Source organism: Corvus hawaiiensis, chromosome 4, assembly GCF_020740725.1.
Source record: "Corvus hawaiiensis isolate bCorHaw1 chromosome 4, bCorHaw1.pri.cur, whole genome shotgun sequence".
In the NCBI taxonomy this organism is placed as follows: domain Eukaryota; kingdom Metazoa; phylum Chordata; class Aves; order Passeriformes; family Corvidae; genus Corvus; species Corvus hawaiiensis.
In genome coordinates this window covers 40,142,380-40,170,120 of record NC_063216.1, presented here as the reverse complement: position 1 = coordinate 40,170,120, position 27,741 = coordinate 40,142,380, and the positions used below count along the sequence as shown (strand labels likewise).

Genomic DNA, 27,741 nt, shown 5'->3' with positions numbered 1-27,741 from the left:
AACAAGTCAGAACAGATGACTTTGAATAAGTGGAATGAGGTTTTGTTTTATCATACAATATATGATAAATAAGATTTATTCTTTCCTTAATTAGAATTTTTTTTCCTCATACCTACTTCATTTGCAGTTTTTGGAAGTAGCACTGGTGGGAAGCTCTCTGATTTAAGCACTGTGACTGTCATATGTGGTAGAGGCTGTGAAAAAAACCTTTTGTTATAAAATAGAAATGCATATAAAATACATCATTGCAATCTGGCTTTGTTTCTAAAATGTGTTTGGTTTATTTTAGGTAATTGTGGATTCTGTAATTCAACCATTACCATTTTCAAAAGAAGGACTGAGTGTTCAGGATACTGGTGCAATGTATGTTGTTAATACCCCAGCTGGTATTAGCATCAAGTGGGCTCATCTTACAGGCATCATAGATATACAGTATGGATTACACTCCAACACATCGAGGAAGACAGAAGGACTTTGTGGTGAGGCTATGGTGGCAATTCTTTTCTTATTTAGAAACTTCCCAATAGAAATTTGCAGCTCCCTTTTGTGTCTGTGACCAGCTGTCCCTATAGCTCTCCTTGTGACCCTCATTAACTATGCTGACAATCCTATATGAGGGCCTGTGAAAGACTATTAATAATAATAAATTAATTGTTCTGTTTAAAATCACCGTGTGATAATAAAGTACTTTGCAGAACAAGTAGTGATCAGCACATTGTATCTAAATAACTTTAAAAAAATCTACTTATTTTATTTACTTATTTCTGCCTGTTTTAAGAGTATTGCTGAAGCCAAGTAAAGAAAAAGAAAATTTTTAGTGAAGTGGCTGCTAAAGAAGTTCAGGTAGTGACAGTATATTTCAGTGATTATGGAGAAAAGAATAACTGTCTGATGTTAACAGTAGCAGCTTATTGCTATGAAAATACTGACAAAAGTATCTTGGGAAGGGTCCAATTCTTGTGAGGATAGTGAATTTAGAATGTGTATTTAGACCTCTTGAGGCTGGGTCTAGGGTCCAAAACTGTGCTGAGTTGTCTCAGTCTTGAATTACAATGATAGTAAATGTAGCAGGTTTCAGGCTTCTCTTAAGTCTTTTTATAATTCTTCCAGTATGAATAATATAAAGTCTAAGCAGGTAATTTAAAATTACTTAAATTTTATCATAAATGTTCATTTTCTGGTGGTTTTTAATTTTACATAATCTACTTCATATTGAAAAGGAAAATGAACTTTTTATAATCTTTTAAACCACTTTTAGTTTTAAAAACTAAAAAGCAAATCAGATATGCTTTAAATATAAATATAAACAAATCAAGTCTTTAAAATCAATTTCTATATTCTGCTTGAACAAAAGATCTAGTGAGAGAAAGTGAAGGCTGGCCCTGCATGTTTTCCCAGTATCATGCCATCTTCTCTATGCATGCAGAACGAGTGGGATGAGATGAGGTCAAATGTAGGAAGACTTACAGAATAGTTCCTCTTTGTGTCATGGAAAGATAAAGAGAGTAAGACAATGCAGACAAATCCAAATTTAGCTTAAAAGTGTTGCACTACCTAATATTTTGCAGTAAATTCTGAAGCTTTCTTTGGTGCTTCTTTCCTTTCTCTGCTGTTTGTTCCTGTCTGGGATTCTGCAATCTTCTTCTTCTCATCCTAGGAAAAATTGTGGGACTATGTGGTAAATTTGCTTTATTTTTAAAGCTGTATTGATTCTGCAGTTCTGCAGCATGGCCTTAAAAATTCTAAGTTTGTGATTTGCAGCAAAAAGCATAAGAGTTAAGAATACTGGAAAGTGGTGCTACTGTAAAATGCTTCTTATTTAAATGCCATCTTCTGTATTTCTCCATGCTGTCTAAAAGAACAACAGCCTGCTACACCAAGCTCATCCAGTTCTAACAAAGGACCCTGGAGAGCATCAGACTGCAGGGCTGAAAGCATGAGGGCAAGGGCTTAGGATGTGCTTACCTGTGCAGAAGGAAAGTGAAAACAAGAGAGGAGCTCTGCCTGATCAGTACCCGAGACATAAAAACGCCAGTATGAAGATCAAAGTTTTGGCATTACTCACTTGTTCTCACTTAAAGAGATCATATAGTTTAATTGATTAATCAACAGAATGCATACAATAATGAATTCAGGTAGACAATGAATGTCAGAGGTCTGGGAAGGTTGTTTTTTATAGTGGTTTTGTATTAATAAATTGAGTAAGAACAATATTTTCTCTAGATAAAGCAATTTGTTCATCAAAAGATTCTTTTCATAACTTCTTGCACTTAGAATGTTCAATTAAATTTCAGTACAGTGTCAAATAATCAGTGACGAGCAGTTAATTTGAAAACCATCTACTGTTACTCCCAAGGAACTAACTGATATTCAGTGAATGAGATCAGAATCTAGTGCCGTGACAGTGAATTTGCTACAGTCAACAGCACATTTTGGTAGCAGTTTTTCTCAAAAGTAAATTGCTGTGAAAGATATCATGAGTTGTGTTGTATGATCTACTTGCTTTACTAAGCCATTGAGCTGAGAAGTAGAATCACGAGCAGGAAGTTGGAACTGCAGTGGATATACAGCTGCTTTAACTTATAAACTCAGGTGACTAAGTTGCACAGGTCAGCCTGCTGCAGTGTTGATCATAACTTATCAAGTGCACTTTTCTTTCCCAAATGAAATGTGGCATGTTTGTTTGTGCTTTGAATATGACGCTCTGTCTCCAGGGGTCTGTAATGGAGATCCTAGTGATGACCTGAAAATGCAAAACATGACCATAATTACAAATATGGAGGAAATTGAAATGTTCATTAAGAGTTGGGAAATTGAGAAATCACTTGATGTAACAACCAGGAGGCCAGCAAGAAATTGTACTGAAGATAACTGCTCATACTGTATGGAACTGTTAAACAGAAGCACTTTCATCCCTTGTCACAAGAAAGTGAGTATGATGATCGGAAAAATTGCAGGAGCAAATCTAATAAAAGTTGTATAATTAAGAAAAGCATGACAGACACGTGCACATTTTTCATGTTTTGCTTATTTTTATGATTTGACAATGGAATGGATGGTTGTAATACCCCTGTCACGTTGGCTTTAGTACTTTAGTCATGTTGTCCATTGTAAACACACATCTATATTGATCCCTGTGCTATTACGCTGTTTTTTTGAAATTATTTAACGGGCAATTGTCAAAGAAGAGACAACGGATCATCATGTCAAGATAAACACATTCCGAAGGTGTTATTTTTATTAAATGCTTAACATGGATCACTAGAACAGAAAACCTCATGCTTCTCCTGCACACAACAGCGATTCATGCAGTTGGAGACTTATTGGACTAAAGAAATTTTCAGTTAAAAATTTTTGACATAGTCAAATATTATGTTGACAATTTTGTTGCATTTCTTACAGAAATCACTATCATTTGTTTCCACAAACGGTAGTTTCTAATGGGGATATAGCTGTAGCATGCAGACTATCACTAGAGGTGGGTAGTGCAGCACAGCTGCTTCCCAGAACAGAAAATGAGGAAGCCCCAAATCCCTGAGGTCTGACTGACTTCCCCCACTTAACTAAAAATAAAAAGGATTAATTACTCAAGTGGCCCTTTCTTCCTGAGAGATACTGGAGTTCCCTAATTCACTTCTTCTTGTTCTGCCTTTCCACTCTTGGTTCTTACTGTGTTACACTTTAGTTTTCATCACAGACAAATGCTGTTAAAGGTATTGCATGCAGCTGAGCCCCATCTTTCAAATTCCTGAGACCTCTCGTCAATTTCCTGAGGTAGAAAAAATTCAGGGAGTTCTTCTGAAAGGAAGGAACTAAAGTAGTTTCTTTATATACAAAATTAATAGATATTTGCCTCAGAAACTTAGTGGGAGGGAGCAGTGGTTAGCGGTTTGGAATCTAGAAGATAGAGTAGCACCAGTGAGTAGTAGGATGCTTTGCATAATTGTTTTGACATAACTCATTTTATAATAATTTAAGGAAATCTGAGGAGTCAGAATTCCTGCTGCATATACATTCCCAGGAGAACTCTAATAGGGCATCTTTTCCTGGTTTATAGCAAGAACTGATGTACCATCAACATTTTCAAGGGGTTGGTTCATCCATTGTGAAATTTGGTTTTTTTCATATACAAGATGGTGGCAGAGCTAGAGTGGATGGAGCATACTGTGCACTCTGGCAGGGAGCAGCTCGTCAAGGATAGGTAACACAGTCATCAGAATCATCATGACCTTCTTGGCAGAAGTGAGAGACTGCTTGAAGACTTACTGAAATCACAGGGAGAACTCGGCTGCAACACAGTAGTGAACAGGCAGAATGAAATAAAATCTGACTTTTACATGTTGTTAAAAGTTTATGCAAACAAATCCAACAGAAATAAGATGGGTTGCACCACCTGCATTTAGACTCAGTAACATAGGCTATCAGGTCCTACAGACACAGAAACAGAGTAATAAGTAATGAATTCACAGAAGGATTGTATGGAAGGTATAGCAGCAACGTTTAGCTGAGATTGTTCACTTTTAGTTGACAGGGCTATACTGAAAAGTTCTTGTAAGTAGTGTGACAATCTCACTAGGTCTGTGTTCTGTGTCTGCTGATGAGCACAGAAAATTCGTCAGTTTAAGTTTTGCAGAATGAGTGTTCTGACAAAAATGATATGTTTTAATTTAGACACTGCTAACAATTTTTTCCCTTATGGCTATATTATTTCTCTTAATTACTGATTTATTTTAATTACAGAAAGTCCTTATACTTGTTAATTCCCAATTGCAATATGTTCCTAGGTGTCACCACAGGAATTTTGTGAGAAGATGTGGATCAACAGTTCTAATTTTTGGAATTATGAGTGTGATGCGCTTTCTGCATATGTGGCTTTGTGCAACAAGCACAACATCTGCATTAAATGGAGGACACCTGATTATTGTTGTAAGCAGACAGCCATGTTCTGTACCCCTATGTGGCTTTAGTGATGAAGTTTTTCGAGTGATAAGTTAAAAATATATTTCTTTCTATTATTCTTGTAAGTAACATCTCAATTTATCACAGCATTGATAAATCAGGGTACAAGTTCTTAAGATACGTATACATCATTTAGTCATGAATGAATTTTAATCTCCATTGAATTAGCTGCTGTAACAGAGTACTGTTAAAAGTATAAATGCATGCTTTCTGTGCTAACTCACTTGTTATTACTACCTATTTATCCAATGAAATTCTGAAAGAATACAGAAGCACTCAATGTCCTTTTTTATTCCTTGCAGCACTGAACTGTCCTGAGGGCAAGGAATACCAGCCTTGTGTGCAACCCTGTGAAGCCAAGACATGCTTGAATAAATGGTTCTATGAAGATTCTCCCTGTTCCTATTTAAGGGAAGACTGTGTGTGTAAAAATGGCACCATTCTGCATAGAACAGACTCTGACCTCTGTATACCAGAAGAAAAATGTAGTAAGTACAGTAGGACAGAGTAGTTTTGCAGTTATGAAATATTAACCACAGTTATATTTAACAGTTCATGGTACGAGATGAGTTTAAGTTCTGTGTCAGTCCTCAGTAAGCGCGAATCTGAGAAAGGTCCCTTGAACAGAGCCTACCTTTTTCTCAAGCTGCAGCAGTTTGTGTTTTCAGTTATCTTGGCTTTAAGACCCAGTGCTGATGTACCGCTACTGGGGGGAAAATAGTGGTCATTCTTCTATAGCTCCCAGGCTTTCCTCCCTTGAGAACTTAGGAAGGAATAACCTGGGCAGGTTCTGTCCCTTGCCCTCACCCATTTTCACCATAGTGAAGCATTTGTTCCTTTGGGGCTCTTAAGGTCATCATCCTTTTTCTTGGATTCTTTTATCATAATGATCCACAGTGATATTATTTTATGCAGAATGTTATGCAAGTTGTGGTTGCTTGCAGGAAATGGGACCTGTCTGCTTGTTGAAGGGATATCATGGGGGTTTGTTTTTCCCAGCATGTACAGATAATAAAGGAGAGCCCCGCTCTGCTGGGGAGATCTGGAATGGGTCCATGAGAGGGTGCTGCATGTACAGCTGTTTAGAAAATGGAAGCATTGTTGCTGTAGAACCTGAATGCAATGAGGATCCAGCACCAGTCTGTGAAAGAGAAGGGGAAGTTCTACTCGATGTCATTGAAGAGAGAGCTTGCTGTCCCAAGAAAGTTTGTGGTATGTACCACATTTGTGTTCAGTAACAGAAGTCTAAGTGCATGACATTCACAGGCAGCTGAAAAACTTTAAATTCAAGGTAACATTTTTTAGAATTAATTTTCAAGTATTTGTGGCTGGTTGGGCCAGCAATTGAGGCTTCTATTCTTTATAAGAATTATTCACTGAAAAAATTTTTTTCTTAGAGGTCCACCAGTTAAGCAAATCTTCTGTTAAAAATTATTTTTTAAGCTCTTGCATGGAATTTAATAATAAATTGATATATATTCAATGATAGAAGTACCTTGGTATTTGGGGAAGTCTTCAGAGATTGCTTGCTTTTCTTTCTAGTGCTTTGGTGTGAAGAGCAGTATCCTCTGATCTACTTCTGTTTCCCAGAAGAAGTTTTTTGGGAGCTGATCTCTGAATACTAATATTCTGCCTAGCAATGATTGTTAAGAAAAAGAATAAGTTTTTTGCTCTTAAAATATTAAGCAAACTATACTAATTTCTTCATAACATATTCAAGGCAGATGAGAATATATGGTCCAGCTGATATGGTCTTTTTGCTCATTAGATACCTGTAACCAATACTGTATTGTGAATTTGCTAAAGGAACATCAATGGGACTTTATAGCTGGTTTCATGTATAGGAAGCAGAGCAAGTGAATACCAGTTTTAAGAGGGATATAACTGCTTGCTTGGGTTGAGCTCAAAAATCTATGTGATGGTATGGAGTGAACTTTAAGCTGACTTTGACTGCTCTTGTTTTGTGGATCTCTGTACTAGATGGTATAAATAGTTTGAACTATAGGACTTGCACTTGTAGCTGTTTAAAGATGTCAAAATTGATTGTTTTTTATCCCACAGAATGTAACATGTCACTGTGTGATGCCATTATTCCAACATGCAAACCCAATGAACAATTAGTGGTAGGCTACCAGCCCCTGTCCTGCTGCCCACAGTACCGATGCGGTAAGGGAAATACAAAACCACAGTTAGTGGAAAGTTTTCCATACTTGTATTGTATGTTGGGAGAAAATTTGTATTACAAGTTGGTTTGATTGCTGACAGAATGGGACACTCTAAATAGCACCAGGCAACAATGTATGTTTTCTTAAACATTCTCCAATATTTTTTTGTGTTTGTGTTTTTTGTTACTCCTGATTTACAATCACTTTAGTGTATTTTATTTTACATAGTATATGAAGAATATATTTTTTAATCTTTTTGTATTGTTTCAGTGACTCCTTTAAAAAAGTTGTTTGTTTCACATCCTACAGAATGTGATCCTTCAGTTTGTTTTAATGCCTCCCAGCCAGACTGCCGAGAAGATCAATTTATTGTTGAAGCAAAACAGGAAGATCCCTGTTGTTTCTCTCATCTCTGTGGTAAGAAGCCTCTAATATTTTTATGGAGAGCTTAGGAATAGTCAAGTATTTACAAAAATAGACTATAATTCTAAACCAAGTAACTTAAGGTTACTTGGAATGCTTGGAGAGGTCAGTGAGATTTCACACAGATCTGGCTGACTGGAGCATAATTATCCTTGGGTTTGGGGATCTTTTCTTTCCAACATAATTTTGAACATCATATTTGAACTTTGTTTAGTTTTTATATCCATAAAAACCTTAGAAGTTCTGTTATCTGAGTAACAAACACAATACTGCTTGTTATATAGTCTATTAGATGGAATTCACATGTGCTAACTTTTTAGTATTTAAAACTTTGTAAATGTCTGATTTTTTTTTAAATTTAGTTTGTGAATCCTGTATTGAGCCTGTTCCCTTGTGCAGTGAAGGGGAAATTCTCACTGTAGACCTTAATACCATACACTACTGTTGTCCTCATTACTACTGCGGTGAGTGTAACTGCTGTGAGTTCAATATGTCACCAAATTCTGTAGAAATGACAGACAGTGTGTGGGTGTGTGGGGATTTGTTTAGATTCAGCAGTTAGGGTGGGCTACAGGTATAGACTAAGAGATCCAAATGAGGGTGTCTTTGTTTGAGGTATGTTCAAGCTTCTTGGTATACTCAGTGGTGGGCTAACAAACCCAGTCAGTGGAGTCTGGAGAGGTTATTTAGTTCACCAGACAGAATATTGTTATTTTCACAGTGATCTAAATACCAGTGTATTAATGTGGCACTGAATCCTATCCTTGGAGTATTAATATGCAATTGTTCATATATTCAAACAAATTTAATAAAACAGCTTCCATGTTGTTTTTTTGTTCTAAGACAACTAAAATCACTTTTGAAAATCTTTGTTTAGTTTTTCATTCCAAGTATAATTCAGATGCTTAAGAAATACAATAATATTTATATAGAAGAATGTTATTTTAGAAATGTAATTTCTAAATGTATTTTAGAAAAGTAATGTAAGCTGCAAAACATGAAGGAAAGTTGAATACATTCTCATATGTCTTTTCCCCTCATTTAGTTTGTGATGAAAATCTTTGTTCTGAGCCTCCTATGATTTGTACAGATGACATGACACCTGTGAAGGAAAAAATACTTGGGCAATGTTGTCCTGAATGGCATTGTGGTAATTATTTCTTTATTCCTTAGTCACAGCTGTTAACCAAAGCTAAGAGTTAGCTAATTGATTAACACAGTTTTCTTTATCTCTTCAGAATGTAGCTGTGAAAATGCTACTATGCTGACCTGTAAATTGGTAAGTGGTGTCTTTTAAATATTGTTAATAATGGTGTTCCACTCTCCTACCCCTCCCTTTTACACTCCTTGTTTCAATTGGTTGTAAAGAGTGAACAGGGACAGGGTGGGATTGCCTTTCCAGTCCCAGCTGAAGCATGTGATTCCAACAAGTGTCTGCATAGTGTTGTTAACCATTCCTTGGAGAAATTTCACTTTGTGTGTTTTAAGATGGAAAAAGAAAAAAAGAAACTGTAATTTTATCCTGGTCAGTGTTGACATGAAACAGTATGCTAGTGAGGCTTTCTACATAAGTAATTCCCATTTTGAAAAATAATTAATGAGGTATGAACTTTATGATTATATATATCATCTGAAGAAATGTGTTATTTTCTTAATCACTTATGCTTTTGATTAAAATGATTTAACATTATTGAATTTAACTAGTGTGAGAAGTCATGAATATTTTGCTTCTCTGTAGTTTGTCATAATAGGGACTGTGAGATGGAAAATAATTATGAGTGAATGTTCAAACTCCCATTAATACCATAATGATCCTATTTTCCTTATCCCATGCCTGAAGTTCCTTATGTGAAGACTTCATAACATAAAGTCTATTAAGGAATTTTAGATTTAAGTAGCTTTCACCACTCTTTCAGAAGAAAATTCTTAGGAGGCAATCTTTTGCTAATATATTTATTATTGAAAAAACTTTTTTTCTCAGGAAAAAATGCTGTTTATTGACTCTGCTATTCTATGCACCCCTATGGAAAATGAAGTGCTGTTTTCTGTTTGATGAGATAAATACATTGAATAACTCTGAATGTGTTACTGTTTCTTGAGTACATTGCAGCTTTTCTCTTTTATGAAACCAGGGGTGGAAGTGATGAAAGTAATATTTTACATTTTTAGAGAAAAATTGTCCGTGTAGCACTACCTTTAATTGTGTATGACTTTGTAAACTTTTATCTTTTTATACTCAGGGAGAAGTTAAAAAAATAGATAGCAGTGTTTCCAGTGCTTGTGGATGCACTCACTACATTTGTGGTAACTTTTTCATATTCCTCATTGTTGTGTTTCAGTTTTTAGCAAAAAGGGTGCTTTTTATGCATTTATGCACACCATTTTATGCAAAGAAAGCATAAATAGGACCATTATAACCTTCTCAAATGTAAATGCTCTTTTATCCTAATTTGATGAGTCTCTATCTAGTTATGCAATGATACTCTCTTTTCTGAATGTGGTGCTTTGTCTGCTAAGCCATCCATTTTGTGTCTATTCTGGCAGGGTGTGGGAGTGTTGCAGAACTGCCCATGCTTTCAGTCAGGTACAGTCTCTCTGGTGAGAGGCAAATAGGAAACAGGCTGTGAATGGTAGCTGAGTGTGAGCAGGGCAGCTGCTCCTGGTCCGCTTTCAAGCACACATGAGATGACATCTCACACAGAGCAACTGACCTGTTCAGCCAGCACAAGAGCAGGTAGCCAGTCTTAAGATCAGAGCTCTGCTCTCGTCCCTCACTCAGCTACCCATGTAGACTAGATTTCAGCTGCACTGTGCTGAGGCAAGCTGCAGTCTTGGCAGCAGCCCAGGCTAAACTGCCTCCAAGAGCCAAGCACACGTTTATGGTACAGCCTGAGCAGATTACTGGCCCACAGGTATTTGTAGACATAGTAGTTTAATTGACAGAAAGGCTACATTTTGTGATGCACAGAATAGCTGAATGGTAAATATTAGAATACTTTTAAAATAAGAACAACAGAATTTTTTTACTTCTATAGTAGAAACACTATCAGTTTTAGGCAGTTTTGTAATTGTAGCATTTTCTAGAACTGAATTATCATTCCTCCTGCTCTTGTTTGGTAATTAAAACCACAAACCAATCAAGTCGAAAAGATAGAATACTTTTGCAGTGCGTAGGACTTTGCCCTTTGTCTTATCAGTGTTTCTGTAATTTGTTTCATGATTTTTTTTCTCCCTCTGCTAACATTTATTTCTTTTGGTTTTAGAGAAGGATGATGTGTGCATCTTCCAAGAGGTCACAGTACTGAATCCTGGACAGTCAGTGATTCAGTACTTGGATGGAGACCTTTGTTACACTGTACAGTGTTTACAAGAAAAAGATCAGAACACAGGCTACAATGCCATGCATTTCACAATGATGAACTGTTCCCAGCAATGTGAAGCTGTGAGTATTCTTAAAATACAGGAATGATGCAATTTGTGAGCACAACTGCACAAATAGGATAAAGGTTTTGGTGAAGACTTTTGCTAGTCCTGTTTACTCAGCAAGAACTTGAGAACTTAACAGTGATGATGCGTATCTTGTGGGTACACTATTATTTTGAGAGGCAGTTTCTAGCAGACTATATAAACATATCTATCTGTCAATCTATCCATCCATCCATCCATCCATCCATCCATTGTTTTCCCTGGTGTTTTTAATTTCAGAAATCAAAGAATTTCTGCATAATGTATGTTTAAAAAGTACTTGTTTTTTTTCCTTTCCTTTCTTTCCAGCATCAAGTATATATTCCTTCCTTCAGCCACCATACTTGTTGTGGTACATGTCAAAACGTGTCCTGCTCTTTTCGTACAGAGAATGGAACGCTGATTGTGTATGAGGTAAGTGCCTCTGAACAGAGATAGGAAATAACTGTAATGATACAATAGACAAGAGTCTGACAGGTGTTTCTTAGTTAACTCATGCTGTCAGTCTTGTTTCATACCTCCTTACTGCTAACTTACACAGTTAGAGACTGTTTATGATGTATAACTGGAAATGAGTGTGCTTATCTAAAGACCTGCCATTTCATACATGTAAATATCTTATTGCTTATATTTTCTACAAAGATATTCAAATGTCATCATTTACTTAAGGCTGGATATGCTTTAACTGCAGAGCAAGGTTCAATTTTTAATTCTAAATTATATACTGTGATTTAGATGTGTTGAGAGGTTCTGAGCCTATATCAGGACTTCTGTGTCCCCCTCTTCTCAGGGCCACTCTTCTCTTCATGCTGGTTACTACAGAAAGGAAAAGTGCAAATTGAGGCACTGGGGTTCAGGATCTTGATGGTGTGCCCCAGCATACACATACACAGAAATTTAGATGTGGCCATGATTTGGTTCATACTTCCAATTGATTTCAGAGCAAAAGAAATTACTGAACTGACACAGAGTCCTTTCATCCTGCAGTAGGACACCCATGCTCAGCAGCATGCTGGAGATTAGAGCCATGGCTCTGGGGAGGAGTAGCCTCTGGTAGTTAGAGGATCATCTTTGCCTTTTGCCACCTACGGGTGGTCTGCAGCAGACTTTGCACTCCAGTAGATGCTACAGCATGAGGGCACCACTTTTATGGACATTTTAGGTTGGAGATAAAGTTGAAGTGTTTTGGCTTTCCTGACAGTGGCTTTGTTTTATATATTCAGGAAGGAAGCACCTGGACCTCCAACTGTACCAACTACAAATGTGCAAAGACTGCTGCAGGGGCTATTGTACTGGGGTCAAGTGTTGTTTGTCCCCCATTTAATGACACTGAGTGTACAAAGGTTTGTACTTTGGGTAAGGTAAGTGACAATAATTGCTCTGGAATTTGGTTTATACTCCACAACACACGCAAACTTCACGTACTTTCTTTAAATTAAAAAAGTGGTAAGTAAAAATATGTAAATGAGCAATTTGCAGTAATTTCCTGTACTCTGGTTTTCTTTCTGAGTGACCAAGTATCTGTGAGGAGTGTAAAAGTTTGGCTTGGGTTTTGTTGATGACTGCAATTAGAATATTGTGGAATTGGAATCATGCTTGACATAACACTATACAAAGTGCTAATTGCTATGTCTTACTTTAGTTTGGAATAATACTTTGCCAAGTTCATAGAACACACACAGTAAATAAATCAGACCAAGAAATCCAGAAATGCTCCATATAAAAGTCAGCTATATTAAAAATTCCCTAAGTTGTGCAATGATTAGGAAGATGATAGAGTATATATAAACTTTATTGTCTCTTAAACTAAAATTTGTGTAACATAGCAAAAAATATCTGGGGTATCTACCAACATCATATATTTAAAAATATAAAGGTGGCATATCCATATAAACTGCTTTGAAGAACATGTACTCTTCACAAAGATTGTATATTTGTTTGCAGTTTAACTTCTAAGTTAATAATTCTCTAACTTTATAATACTTGTAAAATTTTTGCACTTGCGGCACATCCTATATTTAATCTGAACTAAAAATAATAATAAATGCATAAGTAGAAAGGGTAAGTACCATTGCTGCCTTGACTACAGATAATACATTTGGTGCCAGTCCTACTTATTCCTTCCATTTGTTTAAAAAAGTTCCTATTTCTTCCAATCCTGAAGAAGGTATTCTATTTAAAATTAATGCCTGTACTACTATGAATTTATTTCTGAGTTTCTTCCTTGGAACCATTCTAACATCATCTATTAGGGTCTTTCCTTACTAATAATGGTTAAGATTTTAAGGAATGGAGCCCTAAAATTAACTTTCTGAATCAGTCTGACCTGTTTTTGAGAGATGCTAAGCATATGCTTGAACTAGTAGCTGAGAAGAAAGCCTTTCTCACAGGCAGTTCAGGATAACTCAGGAATATCTGAGTTTAAGTGCTCATTTAAGAAGTTCTCGAACAATTTATTCGGTAATTTTTCTGTAACGAGGTAAAAAATTTATGCTCACATGAAGATATAGAAGCTAAAAAAATGTCTGTCTTTTGTCTATTGTTATCTTAAGAGTTCTGTTTATGTTCTGTTGTCTGCTTGATATGCAGATCTGGGCTACTCATGTAAAATTTTGAAACTATCCTAATAAATCTCTGTGGTAGGGAAATAGATGGTAGTGGATGATATAAAAAACATGCTGATAGAAACTAAATGACTTTTTCAAAGGAAACCAGATCAGATGAAAACTGAACCCTACTGAACTTGTCATCAGTGAGTTCATTTTCAGTTTCAAAGGCTGTAAAGAATTTGTGAAGCAAACCTTCAGCTGATACATATCTGTGTAATTCTCTCGATTTCAGTGACACTACTTTTTATTAGTTTGGCATCTTTAAAATGTGGAATGTCTTGAGACACAATTTCCTTTGCTTTGGGCCCAGACTTTTTTGCTATATTCTTCTTTTATTTTCCTAGAATGGAGGAATTGTGCAGACGTATAATGATGGCTGCTGCAAGACCTGTAAGTCATGAAGGCTGCAATATGTGCTAGTTTGGCTTTGGTTTTGGAGGGCTTATTTTTTAACCTCAGTTGCTGGGACATAAAGAGTGAAAAAGCATGCAGTTCCCCCTACAAATCACATAAAATTGTTGTAGTTATCTAACTACTCTTATTAAAAGGCCTTGCTTCATTTGGCTGCTGACTTGGTGATTTTTAACATTATTGTTCTGGAGTATAACCAAATCTCTCCAAATATAACCCATGGAAGATTAAAAGTTGTCTCAATTAAAACAGTGAAAACATTCTCTTTATCATTAAGTTGGCTCTAAAATAGCGCCTGTAAGATCTTCACCTGAAAAGACAAGAATATTTCCTCTTAAAATTGATTCCTGATTCAATGAAATTTTGCGATACATCTTCAAACTTAGCAATTTATTCTGTATCCCTAATATGTTTTTTCTAGGCCCAAAATCTTTCTTAAATCTGAAATGAGGAAAAGTTACAGTAATATTGATGATAGTAATGCTTATATAAAATCAGCTTTTAATATCTGGGAATACATTAACATTTTCTGAGTTTGTAACTTTAAAATATGATGAAATGTGACTCAAGCTGACATAAAATTTTCATAATTTATGCAATTTAAAAAACTGATTGAGAAAAAACTGGTTTTCTCTGCAGTTTTGACTAGAAAAATTTTTATTATCTAAGTATATAATTATGTATATATATATAAATAAAACACTGTTTTGTAAAACTAATTGTGTAGAGCAAGGACATGTTCAATATTACAGAAAATTTTAACCCTCTTTTTTGGCCTTTTTTGTGTTCAACATTAGAGTAAAAGCAAATTAGTCTTTGGAACTTTTGTATACAAACTTTTACTTAATATTATTGAATAGCAAGTCACAGACTTATAACCATATATTGCACAGTTATTATATAAAACTGAAATGCAATGTATTGAATATAATTTGGAGAAATAAGGGGAAGTAGTGATATTTATAAAACACAGAACAACACCAAGATTCCAAGCTATGCGAGTCTTAGAAAGTGAACTGCAAATATTGTTGTTCCATTGTAACCAAAACATGGAAAACGAAAGGTCTTTTAATACAACAGAATCTATTTTTTTATGACAATCACCAGAGAAGTAACACACCAGAATTGTACTAAAATCCTACTAATCAATAGTCTTTCTCTCATGAGATAAACTGAGTGGAAAAATACTTAAATCTGCCCCTTCAAAAAAAAAATTAGCTTGATGTTATTTAGAAAATTAGTCTTAAAAATTATTGAGTGCTGGTTCTCTGCGGACTAGGAAGATTTATAATTTTGGCCATATTCTGTGGCCTCAGGAAAGGCATTGTTATACTTCAGAAATACTTGCTGAGGTGGCTGCTAAAACCCCCAGATATCATTCATACAATTATATGCTATTTTATTTTTATTTTGTTTTATTTTTAACTAAAAGCATGTGCCCTGTGGTGAAGCAGTTGAGTACTTATAAATAGAGCTTGCAACACATTGGGATTTTAATGGGAACAAATAACTTTTCTGAAAGAGCTTGATTTAATGCATGCAAAGTGAGTGGATACATTTAATTCTTACCTTGCCATAGAGAGACTAATTCCAAAAGTTTGGTTTAAAAGTAAGCATTCCAGTTTTGTGATAACCAGGGGGGTAATAAAGTGTAGGCCATCTTTAGTGAGACTTGAAGCAGCTGCAGAGTTTCTAAATTGTAGAAGACTAACAGGAAAGCTCATAATTTTTTGCTAAAAGAAAAATTTCAGTTGGCAGTGTAAGAATTAATGAAGTGTCATTTATACAGAAATGTTTTTATTTCATGAGCATCTTCTATTCCTAATGATTCTGGCAGGTTCTGGATTGGGTCTATTACCCTTTGCCATTAGTCCAGTAGTGCCTACTGATAATATTAATTGTGAACCAGGTATTATTTTTAATAATGTATTTTCTCTTTTTTTTTTTGATAACAATGTAAGCACTGCTTGATATATGTGTCATAGCTGTCACCATCATTAAATGTTACCATGCAGTTAATGGTTCTGGGCCTGCTACTGAGAGATGCTGATCCTCTGTTGGCCTCCCACATCAGTGGTTTTCTAAAGCCTGATTAAGATTCACTGCTCAGCACCTGTCAGAATTAGGTTCATCCATTTATGGCATATGCTGCTGATAGTTATTCCTCCTGCTCATTGTTGAAATTGGTTTTATCACATGAACTTAATATACAGGGTAGTTTTAATAAGAAATGTTACTTTAAAAAAATCATAATTCTGAATATTCTTACCAAGAGATTCTGAATCTGATCCCAGGTCTCTAAATTTAATGATGAAAATCTTTTTCCCTTAAAATAGAGCAAGAGTGTGTGTTACTGTCTGGTCTCACCTTTGCAGACATGGATTTATGCTGTTGTCTCGGGGTGACTGTATTTCTTCTTTGTCACAAATAATATGTTTTACAAAGTTAAGGAAATACTGAGGGCAGGGGCGGGGAGGGGGCCACAACACATACAAATACAACCTCATGGCAAGATATACTTTTTATACCAGAAATTACAAATTGTTACAGAACTGTTGCAATACACTCATAATTTGCTTTTTAGGATAAGTCACAGAAATTCCTTACTCAAATAAGGAGTGAGTAAACAAAGCACATCTGATATTGAATGCAGTTCCTTTTTACAGTTCGAGGTTGGAGAGAGAAAAGTGTAGCAGCAGAGCTTTCCTAAGACATCAGCACTTTATATGCTGAAATGTTAGATTTATATCTCTATATAACTTGCAGCACTACAAAGATTGCACTGTCTACACATACTCAAGCTGGCAAACACTTTCAGATGAAAATATCACAGAGTTTTTTTAAATGTTTCTGAGGAAAGAAAAGAGAAATGTTACAGTCTAACAGCTTTGCTCATAGAGAGATCTGCTAATTCAGTAACATAATTTTGTTTGATTCTTCAATGCACAGGTTAAAATATAGCTGTACTCTACAGGCAACCTAATTTTTCAACACTCAATGGAGCAGAGGTTGCAGAATATCTTGGTTACTCAGAGATCATTTATCTTATAAAAGTGCTCTCAAGTTTTTGGAGAACAGAAGAGTTGTTGTTTTTTTGTACACTCAGCCATGAAGGAAGGTCAAGAAACTACTGAATAGTGCTTATTATTTTATATGCTGTATGTCCAGAATGGTTGCACAGCAAAACTAACAGATCATTTTGGTGGGTAGTGTGGGTGTGAATCAGGAGATCTAAATAACTGCTGTTACACAGATAATAGTAATGGTCTGAAACAGAGTGAAGCATGAAAAATTATGTTTATTGTTTCAATATTATATTATGACTTTTACCATGTTAAAAAATGGCTTTTCACTGTACAGCTTTATTTTTCAAATTAAAAAAAACCCCCTCCTATCGATATCTCCAAGACTGAACATAAAAATTCAGTATTTCCCTCATCCTAGATCTGTATGCTGACTTCATGTGCTACATGCTTCAGATCTGGTGATAAAAAGTGTTCCATATTTAGCAAATAAATGCATGTCTTCAAAGAAGCTTTGAAAGACATCTTTCTCAAAAATATATTAAAATAATATAATTACACTTAATTTTTAATCATGAAAAATATCATGAAGGTTGGAATCACATTCACAGCTTCACCTTCTCAAATGTTAAGTTCTGAAAATTTTATAAAAGTCAGGATCAAAATCCCATTTGCCTTAGAAATTCCCAATTAAACAGAATTAATTCTAATACTATTCAAAATTACTAAAGACATTTTCTTTTCTAATTGCATATATTTCTCTTGCCATATGTGCAATGTAAAAACATATTCATTGTTTAATATTTTAAAAATTTGTATAGCTTATTTGGGCCACTTGATGCTCATATGTGCCAGCTAAGAATAGATAATACTGCACAGGAACTCTTTATTAATATATTGGATTTTAAAAGAAAATTATGGAAGTAATAGTTTCTGTGTGTACATTAATGAAAACAAAGTATAATTATTTAAATTATGTTTATATTTTTACTTTTTAAAGAAGGAAGTACAGAACAGAAGATGTTTTGATTCAGTATGCATTTTTTGTATTTTATCAGGCAAAAAGGAAGAAAGGATTTGCCAGAAAATGACAATCAGGACAACCATAAGAAAAAATGACTGTATAAGTCAGAGCCCGGTAAGCATAAAAGAGCTGTTCAATGCTGGGCCTATGGCTTGGCAAACCAAGTATTAAGAAGTCGGTTATAACTAACAACAAGCAACAAAAAATGCTGCTTTCTTCTCAAAAGGAGACTCTTGGCCCTAGGAATGTTATCCTACTCATATATGGAGTAAAACTAGCTATTTCTATTACTGAGAGACTGAGCCCTCCTACCTGGAGAAACATCTGGCTTCAAATGAAAATTACAGACCATAATTACTTTAACTAATGAAGGCACTGAATTCTTTAGCTGAAATAATATCCTGCTCTAAAAGAGGAGTAGAAATGTTTCAACTTAAAATGTGATGGAACACTGCCACATTCCTCTTTGAAGACGTTTATGCTCGTGGCTTCTCCCTCACATAGTATAGGTTTCCATATCATAAATTCATGATCCCATTTATTTATGGATCTGCTTGAGACATCTTATTTCTCAGCTTTGGTGTAGCCCCATCTACAGATGCTGGGAAATTTCTGAGCAGCAAATGTGCTTCTCATGTAGCACTTAAAAGAGAAGCAATTGACAAAGTATCTGAAAACTTCTGAAAGGCCTCTCGCAAGATTCTGTTGAAGATCCTAAGCAGTCATTAGGGAAGAGGCAAAATGTCGTCACATGTTAAAAGTCATCCTGATAGAAGGTCAATAGTGACATGTTCAAATTTTAATAGTAGGAGTGTGTGGTGTATTTATTTAGTTTTAGAAGGGTTGATAATGAGGGAGTATAAATATATAGATGAAATTAGAGTAATTTTCCATAGTTAAGAGTCTGGAGAGCTTCACAGTTACTTTAACAACCTAGGCTGAGACAGCAATATGACAAAATAAGGACATGGTATTAACTAAATAAAGAGTATTAAAATGAAAGACTTAGTCAAAACTCACAGGTTTTTTAAGCTAGGTGAAAAGATCCTTGCCCTTTCATCCAATTCTGTGAAGATCTCTGCTCTCCCACAGACAAAAAGGCTAAGAGCTGTGGCATTTAGGCAAATGGATAGGGAGTGGAAACAAACTCATTCTAGTGTCTCTTAGGAATCAGTGCTGCAGTCGTGGAGAGAGTGCTCTGCGCAGCTGCGGCCTACATTGCTGCAGTTCTACCTTGCTGCAGAACTAAGGCATTCACAGAGGAGCAACAAGAATGTTGGCCAAGTCAGGTCTTGAATGGCGCAACAGATGAAGCCTTCCTTTTTATGACTTTCTATTGTAAACATTTTATCTTTTCTTCCCTCTCTACTGACCTTCCAAAAAGCCCTACCACCATCCCACCTCCGTCTGTATTACAGCCCCCTTTTCCCAGTATCTCCTTGTTCACGTTTTCCTTGATGGCTGCAAATCCTTCACACAGTACAGATTCCCTTACCCTTCACACAGAAGTACCTCCAGATTTTCATGTCCTCATACCCTTATCTCCCCTTCCTTTTCTCTCCAGCTCCCCCACTGGTGCTCTTTTTCAATCTTGATTTGGCCCATGAAATGGTGGTATCAGCTGTGACTGGCTGGGAACTACATATTTGTTCTTGGCCAGATTACTGCTGTCAAACCTTGGATAGGGCCAAGCATGATTACATTTAATTAATTAATAACTGAGACTATTAAAGCGGATGACAAAATCTTTTTTTACTCCTGTCAAATCTCAGGAAATTTCAGTTATAAGAGTAATCTTTTGGTCTAACTTGTATGGGTATGGCATATTTAATCACAGGCTTGGAAGGGAGTGGCTCAAAGCAACGTTCATATGCCCCCCCTGCATAAGAAATCAGATTTAAGTCTGTCATGAAGAGAACTAGACCTAGTATAGCCAGCCTTGATTTCCCACCATTTCAACTCTGCTTAAGTTTAGTTAAAAAGTGTAATTTTTTTTCTGTCAATGTATCAGCTAAGAAAATTCTTCACATAATGTAACAGTGAGAGAAATCTTTGCTCTGCTGAAGCCTAGAGCACAAATAATTTTCTAACTAGTATGTGCTCCAGCTGGTTTGTTACTGCATCTACTTTTTGGATATATTTCTCTGAGTGATAACACAGCCCTCAGACACAAACAGTAAAATAAAAAAGGGAAAAGGTTTTTCACTGATATGCTTTTCCTCTTGAACCTTCAAGGAGAAAGATAAACTTCCCTTCATTTTACATAGAAGAATTTAACTTTTTATCACTGAACATGAAAAGGACACAGATTCAACTGTGCTGTTTCAAAGTTATTAATTTGTAAACTGGGGATTCAGTTTTGGTATCCATAGCATAAGGTTGAAACAAAACATGTGATTAAACAATCAAGAAAAGTTTAATTAAAAAAAAATTATTTTAAATGTGGCTAAGCTTAGAATGAATGAATTTTAGAAGATAAAATAATTTTTAAGACCAAAGTCCTTTTCGAATGTAAAAATGGGTTTTAATCACAAAGAAGTTTGAAATGTAATCTTATTATTTAAAAAATTGAGATATTGAATTTTTATTCTTATTCTTATTTTCTTTTATTTTACTCTTAGATAAACGTGGCTTCTTGTGATGGAAAATGCCCATCTGCAACAATTTTCAATGTCAATATTGATAGCCATCTAAGATTCTGTAAATGTTGTCGAGAAGTGGGAACACGAGTCCTGACTGTGCCATTGCGCTGCTCAGGAAATGGCACTGAAATTACGTACGTCATTCAAGAGCCTATAGACTGCTCATGCCAGTGGAACTGAACATTGCTGTGGACATGATTTAGCTTTCACCAGACACAGTTTTTTGATCATGGATGGCTATAGAATTCTGTAGGGAAATAAAAAAGGCATCAGTTATGCTTTATAATGTCACTTTCCCCAAATTTAGCAAAGATGATGTTTGTTGTTCTTCAAATTACCTTTGAAAATATTGGCAAGTACAGAAAGAAAAACATAAATCCTTTTGAACAAGGTGTAATTTATCCATCATTTACTTCTACTCAGTGGTTTTCTGTTGAGGTGGTGAAAAAAGCTGGTTAATATCTGTATTTCCAGTGTTTTAAAGGTTTGGATTGTGGCTACCTATCAAAGTTGAGAATTTCTTAGTGGTTCATTTACTTAGAGGTCTCCAGTTGAAAACTGTCACCACTCCCATGTTTAAATGGGAAAGAAGCATATTAGGATTTGGGAATGACTGAATTAATTTGTTTAAAAAACAGTGGGTTCAACTGTAACATTTTTCATCTTGCTCAAAAATCTATCTTTTGTCTGTTAAGCTGTTGGCAGTGATGGATTCTGCTTACACTGTAAGTCACTGAGAAACAACATGACTGTTATCTGTAAGTACTTGTAGGAAATCTCCAGAGTATATAGCAGAACCATAATACCTTGAAACTTTAGACATGTATTTAATTTTTATGTATATTATAAATATGAAGCATGAATCAGCAAAGGCTGAGGAGTTATAGCTTTTGTGCCTTAAAAATATCTGAAAGCCATTTCTGCTGTGAAGGTTTCCATTTTATATGCATTTTTTCACTTTTCACAGAAAAGAAATTGGCTCTCTGCTAGGTATAGAATAAGATTATATGTATATATATTTATTTTAAAAACCCAGGATACTGCACATTTTGAATATTCATAATGGGTTTTGTCTTTTTTTTCCAGTCTGAAGATTTGTGTTCAATGTATGTTTTATTTTTTTTTAATATGGATATTTAGACTATTGACTGAATTTAGGAATCATAATTTTTGAGTCCAGGAAAAAAAAATCAAGTAAAATAACTGTTTTGAGGGGCTTAGGTGAGTTATTCATGCTCAATCAAGATGTAACAAGATGATTCAACACCCTGAAGTGAGTATAATCTCCCTTTTATTAAACATACTACATAACCTGCTTTTAAAAATAAAGGATACAAAATTAAGCTTGTTTTTAGAAGATTACTTTGCTTTATAAAGTCACTGAATGAAAATTATTTAAGTTATGACAGTATTTTCCTTATCAATTTTCCTTTTAATTGACTCAGAATTAAAATTCTTCTCTAAAAGTTTGAAAACCTGAAAAACAGTTTTAATTTCAAGCTGTCATCATTTAATTACAAAAAGCTTGGATTATCACAAGGGTTATTACAATGAAATATGAGCAATATATAGCAAAATAGCCTTAAAATCCAAGGCTATTTTGCTTCTTTGTGTGACAAATCTTAAATCGTTTGCTACATTCAGTTTGATGGCTTATAAAGAAAAATAGCTTATACAGAGAAATCTGTCATTACTAACAAGACTCATCTACTCATCCATATCATTAAAAATAGTGACTTGGTTTAAAAATTAAATAAGAATCATTTTAAAATATCAGCAAAATATTTAACCATTATAAAGAAATAGTGATCAACTAGAGATCAAAATAAAACTTCGAGAAAGCAAATGCTTCATCTGCCTGTTTTTATGATTTGTAAGGCAGAAATTTCAAGTTGTATTATATACCAGGGCCTAGAACCAAAACAGTCTCTGATACTGCTGTCAGTATTTGTGTACAGAAACTTCATGCAGGCAAGAAATAGAAGATAAATCACAGTCACAGCTGTAATGTTTATGTACTCGTACAGCAAATTAAAGGACAACTTCTAAAAGAAAAATACGTACTTTTGTTTTTTGAGATAGAGGTTGGTATCCTATATTTGCATTAAGAGACTTTGGCCCAAATCTACTTAATGAATTTAGCATTTGATAGAAAGGAAACTCTCAAAATATAGCATTTTTCCATATAATCATCAAGCATTTTCATTGAACAGCTGTGGCCTTTTATAAGCCCTGTGCTTTTCTAAAATTTAGAGCTGTGTTTGTAATTGAAAAGAATTTAATAAACTTATTGTGCATAGTGATAATAAATCAGTGTTGATGCAATTAATTAAGCTTTGCCACTAAGATGTATGCTAATGCAAAACCTTGGGAAAACCTGGAAATTGTAAAAGAAGTTATGTTTAAAACTTCATGACAACCTGTAATAAGATAAACGGTATTAAACTATTTTTGTCCCACTTAGACAACTTTCTTTTTTAAATGCAACAATCAGAAGGAACTGTGTCAGGATTCTTCCTGAAGCCTACAGCAAAACCTTACATCTTCAGTGGAGCTGGATTGGATGGCTCTAAGATTGTCTTTCATTTTACAATTAAACTTCAAACTCGGGCTGCTTTGGCCTTGTCAGAAAGCAGACATCTATTAAAACCCATGAACCATTTCCTGCACAGGCCACTCAGCCCTTTTAGCTCCAGGAAGGTGACACTGGCAGAATGTGATGTGTTTTATACAATGTGAACTAGCCCTTGCAGGCCTTGCACCAGAGAGGTTTTAATGAACCTGCAGTGTGGCAGCACTGTTCTACTCCACACATTTCCTCTGTCTGCGACTTAAATATTAATGTATATGCAGTTTATGGTTCTGTCTTGGCTTTCTCATGTGTCTTCAACTCTGCATTCCTGCCTCAATCCCTATCCTCAAATTTTGTGTAACTCTGACCGCACAGTTGTCTTATGAGCTGCTTTGGAAAGCTGATCCAACTCAAACCTTATTTCGTTAAATGCCAAAATTAATTAGTCTGTTTATTATTGACTAAAAGAGCTTTAATACCCACAGAGTTCCCTCCCTTCTACCCTCTTGAAACTAAGACTAGAATAATGTCTACTCCCCTAAAAAAAAGGCTGGGAAGGCATGCTTCTGAAACTCCCACACTGTCACTGAAAAATGTGAGGAACTGTGCACGATGGTGTGGATGCCTCGTGCTGCAGTCCTGCCATGCCTTGTCATTTCTCCCATTTTTAACTGCTTCCAGTGGCCCTTCATTCCTACATTTCCACTGTTCTCTTCTCCTACCTAAGCTTCCAAAAGATATTGCTCAACATAAAGTATTAGCCATAAAACTATGCAAATATTTTAGGGATTAACATAAAAATACCTCTGTACTCAGAATCAGATTGTACCTGAATATGCTTCTAAAAAATGGTAAGTCTTTGCCATGTTATTTATATTTGACTTTTATTATTCCATTGCCTTTTTACCAGATAATTTGTTAAGACCAACTCTAGCCCCAATATATACATTAGAATTTGAAGCACAGCTTTTAATATTAGGTATAAGCCACTTACTGTGTGTTTTCATCGATAAAATCTGAGTATAGCTATACAGGCAGCTAACATTCCCATTTTTAGCTAGCCAAAGCTGTATACTAAAAATAAAAAGTAAAATGTAATTCATTTGCGTGATTTATTTCTACATTGCAGTCAGAGGTCTTCTCAAATACATGCACCTGTGTATTGGTGAAACTTCAGGGTAGCATCAGGCCTGAAGGTGGGTGTTTGAACACAGTTACAAGCCACATAGTATACTGAGAGGCAGAGGCATTTATAAGAACCCAGCCTGGGGTTATACATCGTCACTCTGCTGTTCAGAGTGTTTCAGCAATGACAAAATTCTGTTTCAGATGTGGCTCTTTTCCCCCCTCTTTCACACTATTTTACTGACACTTTTTTTTTTTCTGTTGATCTTCTGCACTGCTGATAAACTCATCTTACAGCACCTGTAATTTTTTTATAATTATTTTCTTTTATTATTATGCATTAGTTCTGTGTAATTCTTTCCATCTCTTTTTCTTCCATCTCACCTTTTATAAGAATTTAAAGGACAAATCCAATCTCCAAATACTACAGAGATTCACCTTTGTGTAAAACTTACTGCCAAATAAACATGTAGATAACACTCAGGAATACTGTGACAATGGCAAACATTGACTTGAACTAATTTTTTTAAGTTCTGTCTCATCAATACCTTTTCTAGATGTTACCATGAGATGCTGCTGCTACTGTAATCATGTACAGGTGTATGTCCAAAGGAAAAATCTCATAGGCGTGTGTTCTAGTACAGGGGACAAAACATAAATGAGTTGTCACACGTAACCATTGCAATATAACCACCATGGAGGACAAAGCATGAAGGCCAGAACATTAGCAGAAAATTTGTACAGTTACACGCTCCCAACTATTCTGGGAAATACATTTTCAAAAAACATTCACAACATGTAAGTAAAAACTCTTTTGAGGGGTAGACTTCAGCACTTCAATGCAAGAGAAAAAAAGGGTTTTATTGAGAAAAGGTTATGGTGGAGAGAGTGTGTGCCTAACACTGTGTACTAAATTTTGTCTAATCTTTCTTTAAATGCCAGGTGGAATGTGCAAGCCACCTATAGAATAAGAAAACTTAAAAAATTGTCTATCCATTAACAGGTTGCCACAGTTTAGGGAGGAAAGATATATTCAGAACTGAAAGACAATGAACTTTAGCAAGTAAGATACATCGACTGGATCTTGGCAGCCACATACTGATCACTTAACTACTGGAATTTTTGTCTATTTGGAAAAATAATTCTAGATATGCACCAATTAGGTGGTCCTATATCTACTGAAATCACTGTTAACTGATTCCCTAAGATCAGAGATTTAAGAATCTTGCTTCAAGGAGATGGTCTGAAAAAACATCTTATACATGTATTTTCTAGTTTTATGAGTAGTTTTTGTATGGGGGAGCTTGAAGAGCTGCTTCTGTACTGATGTCACATTCTGGAGAAAACCAATAGTGAATGATGTTAAGACTTAATCATTAGAAATGCTGAATAAAAGGAATGTGGTTATATTTTGGGGGAGTGTTCTTTTGATTAAGGTGGAATGTGCCATGCACATGTAATTTATTGGCATTAACACAGAGAGGGCTCCTGCTGGTGTCTTGAAAATCACTTTGTTAGTAAAGTCTCCCTTTGTACCTGATGACTACAAATTGCTCTGGAAAAAAATTGAGCATGTCTGCTTTGCAAAAGAGCTGAATAGGCAGTAGCTTACTTTTGTCATTAATAGCTGAAATGGCGTTCAGGTGATTACACCCCCGTGCTCTGCTGCTCTGACAGGGGGATTGACTCAGTGTTTTGAGATGAGGGATTTCACTGCAGCAGCTTTTGATTTACTATGTGTGTCTTCGAGTATGGATAACATAAAAGCTTCAAAATATTGTATTTCTGGCGAGAGTAAGCCTTTCTTGTTTAGTACAAGTTCTAAATAAAGCTTTAGTTGAAAAATTTATTCCTTATTTCACGATTCACAGTTCAATGGGATACAGGTTTTAATAAAAATTAGGAACAACCCACTGAAAAACAAGATACTGTCTCAAGAGAGAAGCATGATGTGATGATAGCACCTAAGAGAATGCAAACTATATATTATTACTCATTTTTATGGTACACATATACTATGGCACTGATCTTTATTTATTCTACAATCAGTAAAAAATTTTATCAGCTTATTAAACGGATTTAATTTAAAAGAACACAGTGGGAAACTAATTTTCTATTAAAAAGATTAATTGGGAATGGTTAAAGTACTGGGAAATATATTGAGGTAAGTTCAACTCAAATTGCTGCTTCAGATCTGTCCAAAGATGGATGTCACACAACATATTTTTTCTGAGACAAGTTCTTGTTCAGCAGCCCTTAAGAAATAGATCAGTTATGATCTATTGCTATTAATTCTTGTCTATTCTTTATTTATAAATGCTTATACTGGTGACTTTGTGTGGGACCTCTGTAAGGTCACAGGACATACCAATGGTTCTGTAGCTGTGCTTAGTACTTCTGCAGAAATGTGTTTAAAGGCTTATTTTGTACACTGACCACGGAACATCTGGATAGAAATGTGTAATGTGGAAAACAACCAGAGTCTGAAGCAAAATAAGTAAGGAGTAGCACTGATTGCAATGAATTTTGATCTGGTAATCACATAAAAACTAAAAAACATTTTTTACTCTGAGGGGTTTTTATACGACTAGTGCACAACAGGCACATCCACAGTTCACTGAAATTAAAGGATCTCAGGAAACTTGATACGAGGCTTGGGGAGAGGCAGGGCCAGAGCAAAGACACACATCTCGGGTGCACAATTGGCTGCCTCTGTATCCATGTGAAGTATAAATGAATGTATTAGTTTTTCCCTCCTTAGGATATTCTGACATGATTTTGCTTTGAAGCTGTGGTGATATAAGCACTTAAGAGGTACTGGGACTATAACATTTCTTTCTCTATGGATCAACCAATTCTGCTTCTGCTTTTATTTAGATATTTATTTGAGGTAAGAAAAATACTCTGTTTTTTGGGGGTGGATACCTAGACAAAGTGAATGTTGAAAATTGATGATTTTTGATTTGGACTGGGTTTTTTTCCCATTCTAGCAGTCACAGGGAGCTCTCATTTAGCACTACTGAGCACTCTCAGTCTTCCTTCTATTTAAATAGTTGGAAGCTCTTTTGAGATCTTTTAATATGATCTATTGCCTGCTGCTTTGGGTTTAATGTTGTTTCCCAGAAGAAGTAAGATATCCCAGCATCTTTAAGTCACCTTTTAGACAGGATGGTGTGAATTAAAAGCTTTAATGAGTTCATTGTCATACCTCTGACAGTGGCAAAAAGCAGACCCTTGGGGATGACTGTAAGAATAGCATGTGAAAATTACCTATACTATGTCAGTTTTCCACCATTGGCAGCTTAAGAACTTCTTGAGATGGG

General features: G+C 35.3%; 2 protein-coding genes across 3 annotated transcripts in view; both read left to right on the top strand.

Annotated features, from left to right (window-relative positions):
- Positions 1–25,826, top strand: part of OTOGL (otogelin like) — a 94,850-nt gene extending 69,024 nt beyond the window's left edge. The window contains exons 42-59 of one of the 2 annotated variants that reach the window (XM_048302319.1): positions 290–479; positions 2,715–2,929; positions 4,785–4,926; positions 5,262–5,447; positions 5,959–6,171; positions 7,021–7,125; positions 7,434–7,541; positions 7,910–8,011; positions 8,593–8,697; positions 8,786–8,826; positions 9,788–9,851; positions 10,811–10,989; positions 11,322–11,426; positions 12,236–12,355; positions 13,966–14,011; positions 15,870–15,941; positions 18,114–18,193; positions 20,701–25,826. In XM_048302319.1, the coding sequence (XP_048158276.1) occupies positions 290–479; positions 2,715–2,929; positions 4,785–4,926; positions 5,262–5,447; positions 5,959–6,171; positions 7,021–7,125; positions 7,434–7,541; positions 7,910–8,011; positions 8,593–8,697; positions 8,786–8,826; positions 9,788–9,851; positions 10,811–10,989; positions 11,322–11,426; positions 12,236–12,355; positions 13,966–14,011; positions 15,870–15,941; positions 18,114–18,193; positions 20,701–20,901 (2,274 nt within the window). In that variant the 3' untranslated portion in view covers positions 20,902–25,826. The remainder of the gene's footprint in view (positions 1–289; positions 480–2,714; positions 2,930–4,784; positions 4,927–5,261; positions 5,448–5,958; positions 6,172–7,020; positions 7,126–7,433; positions 7,542–7,909; positions 8,012–8,592; positions 8,698–8,785; positions 8,827–9,787; positions 9,852–10,810; positions 10,990–11,321; positions 11,427–12,235; positions 12,356–13,965; positions 14,012–15,869; positions 15,942–18,113; positions 18,194–20,700) is intronic. The other variant, XM_048302318.1, reaches the window with a different exon arrangement.
- Positions 25,827–27,060: 1,234 nt separating this feature from the next.
- PTPRQ (protein tyrosine phosphatase receptor type Q) overlaps positions 27,061–27,741 on the top strand; it is a 133,490-nt gene continuing 132,809 nt past the window's right edge. Inside the window, exon 1 of the mRNA XM_048302757.1 lies at positions 27,061–27,308. Coding sequence (XP_048158714.1) covers positions 27,261–27,308 — 48 coding nt within the window. The 5' untranslated portion in view covers positions 27,061–27,260. The remainder of the gene's footprint in view (positions 27,309–27,741) is intronic.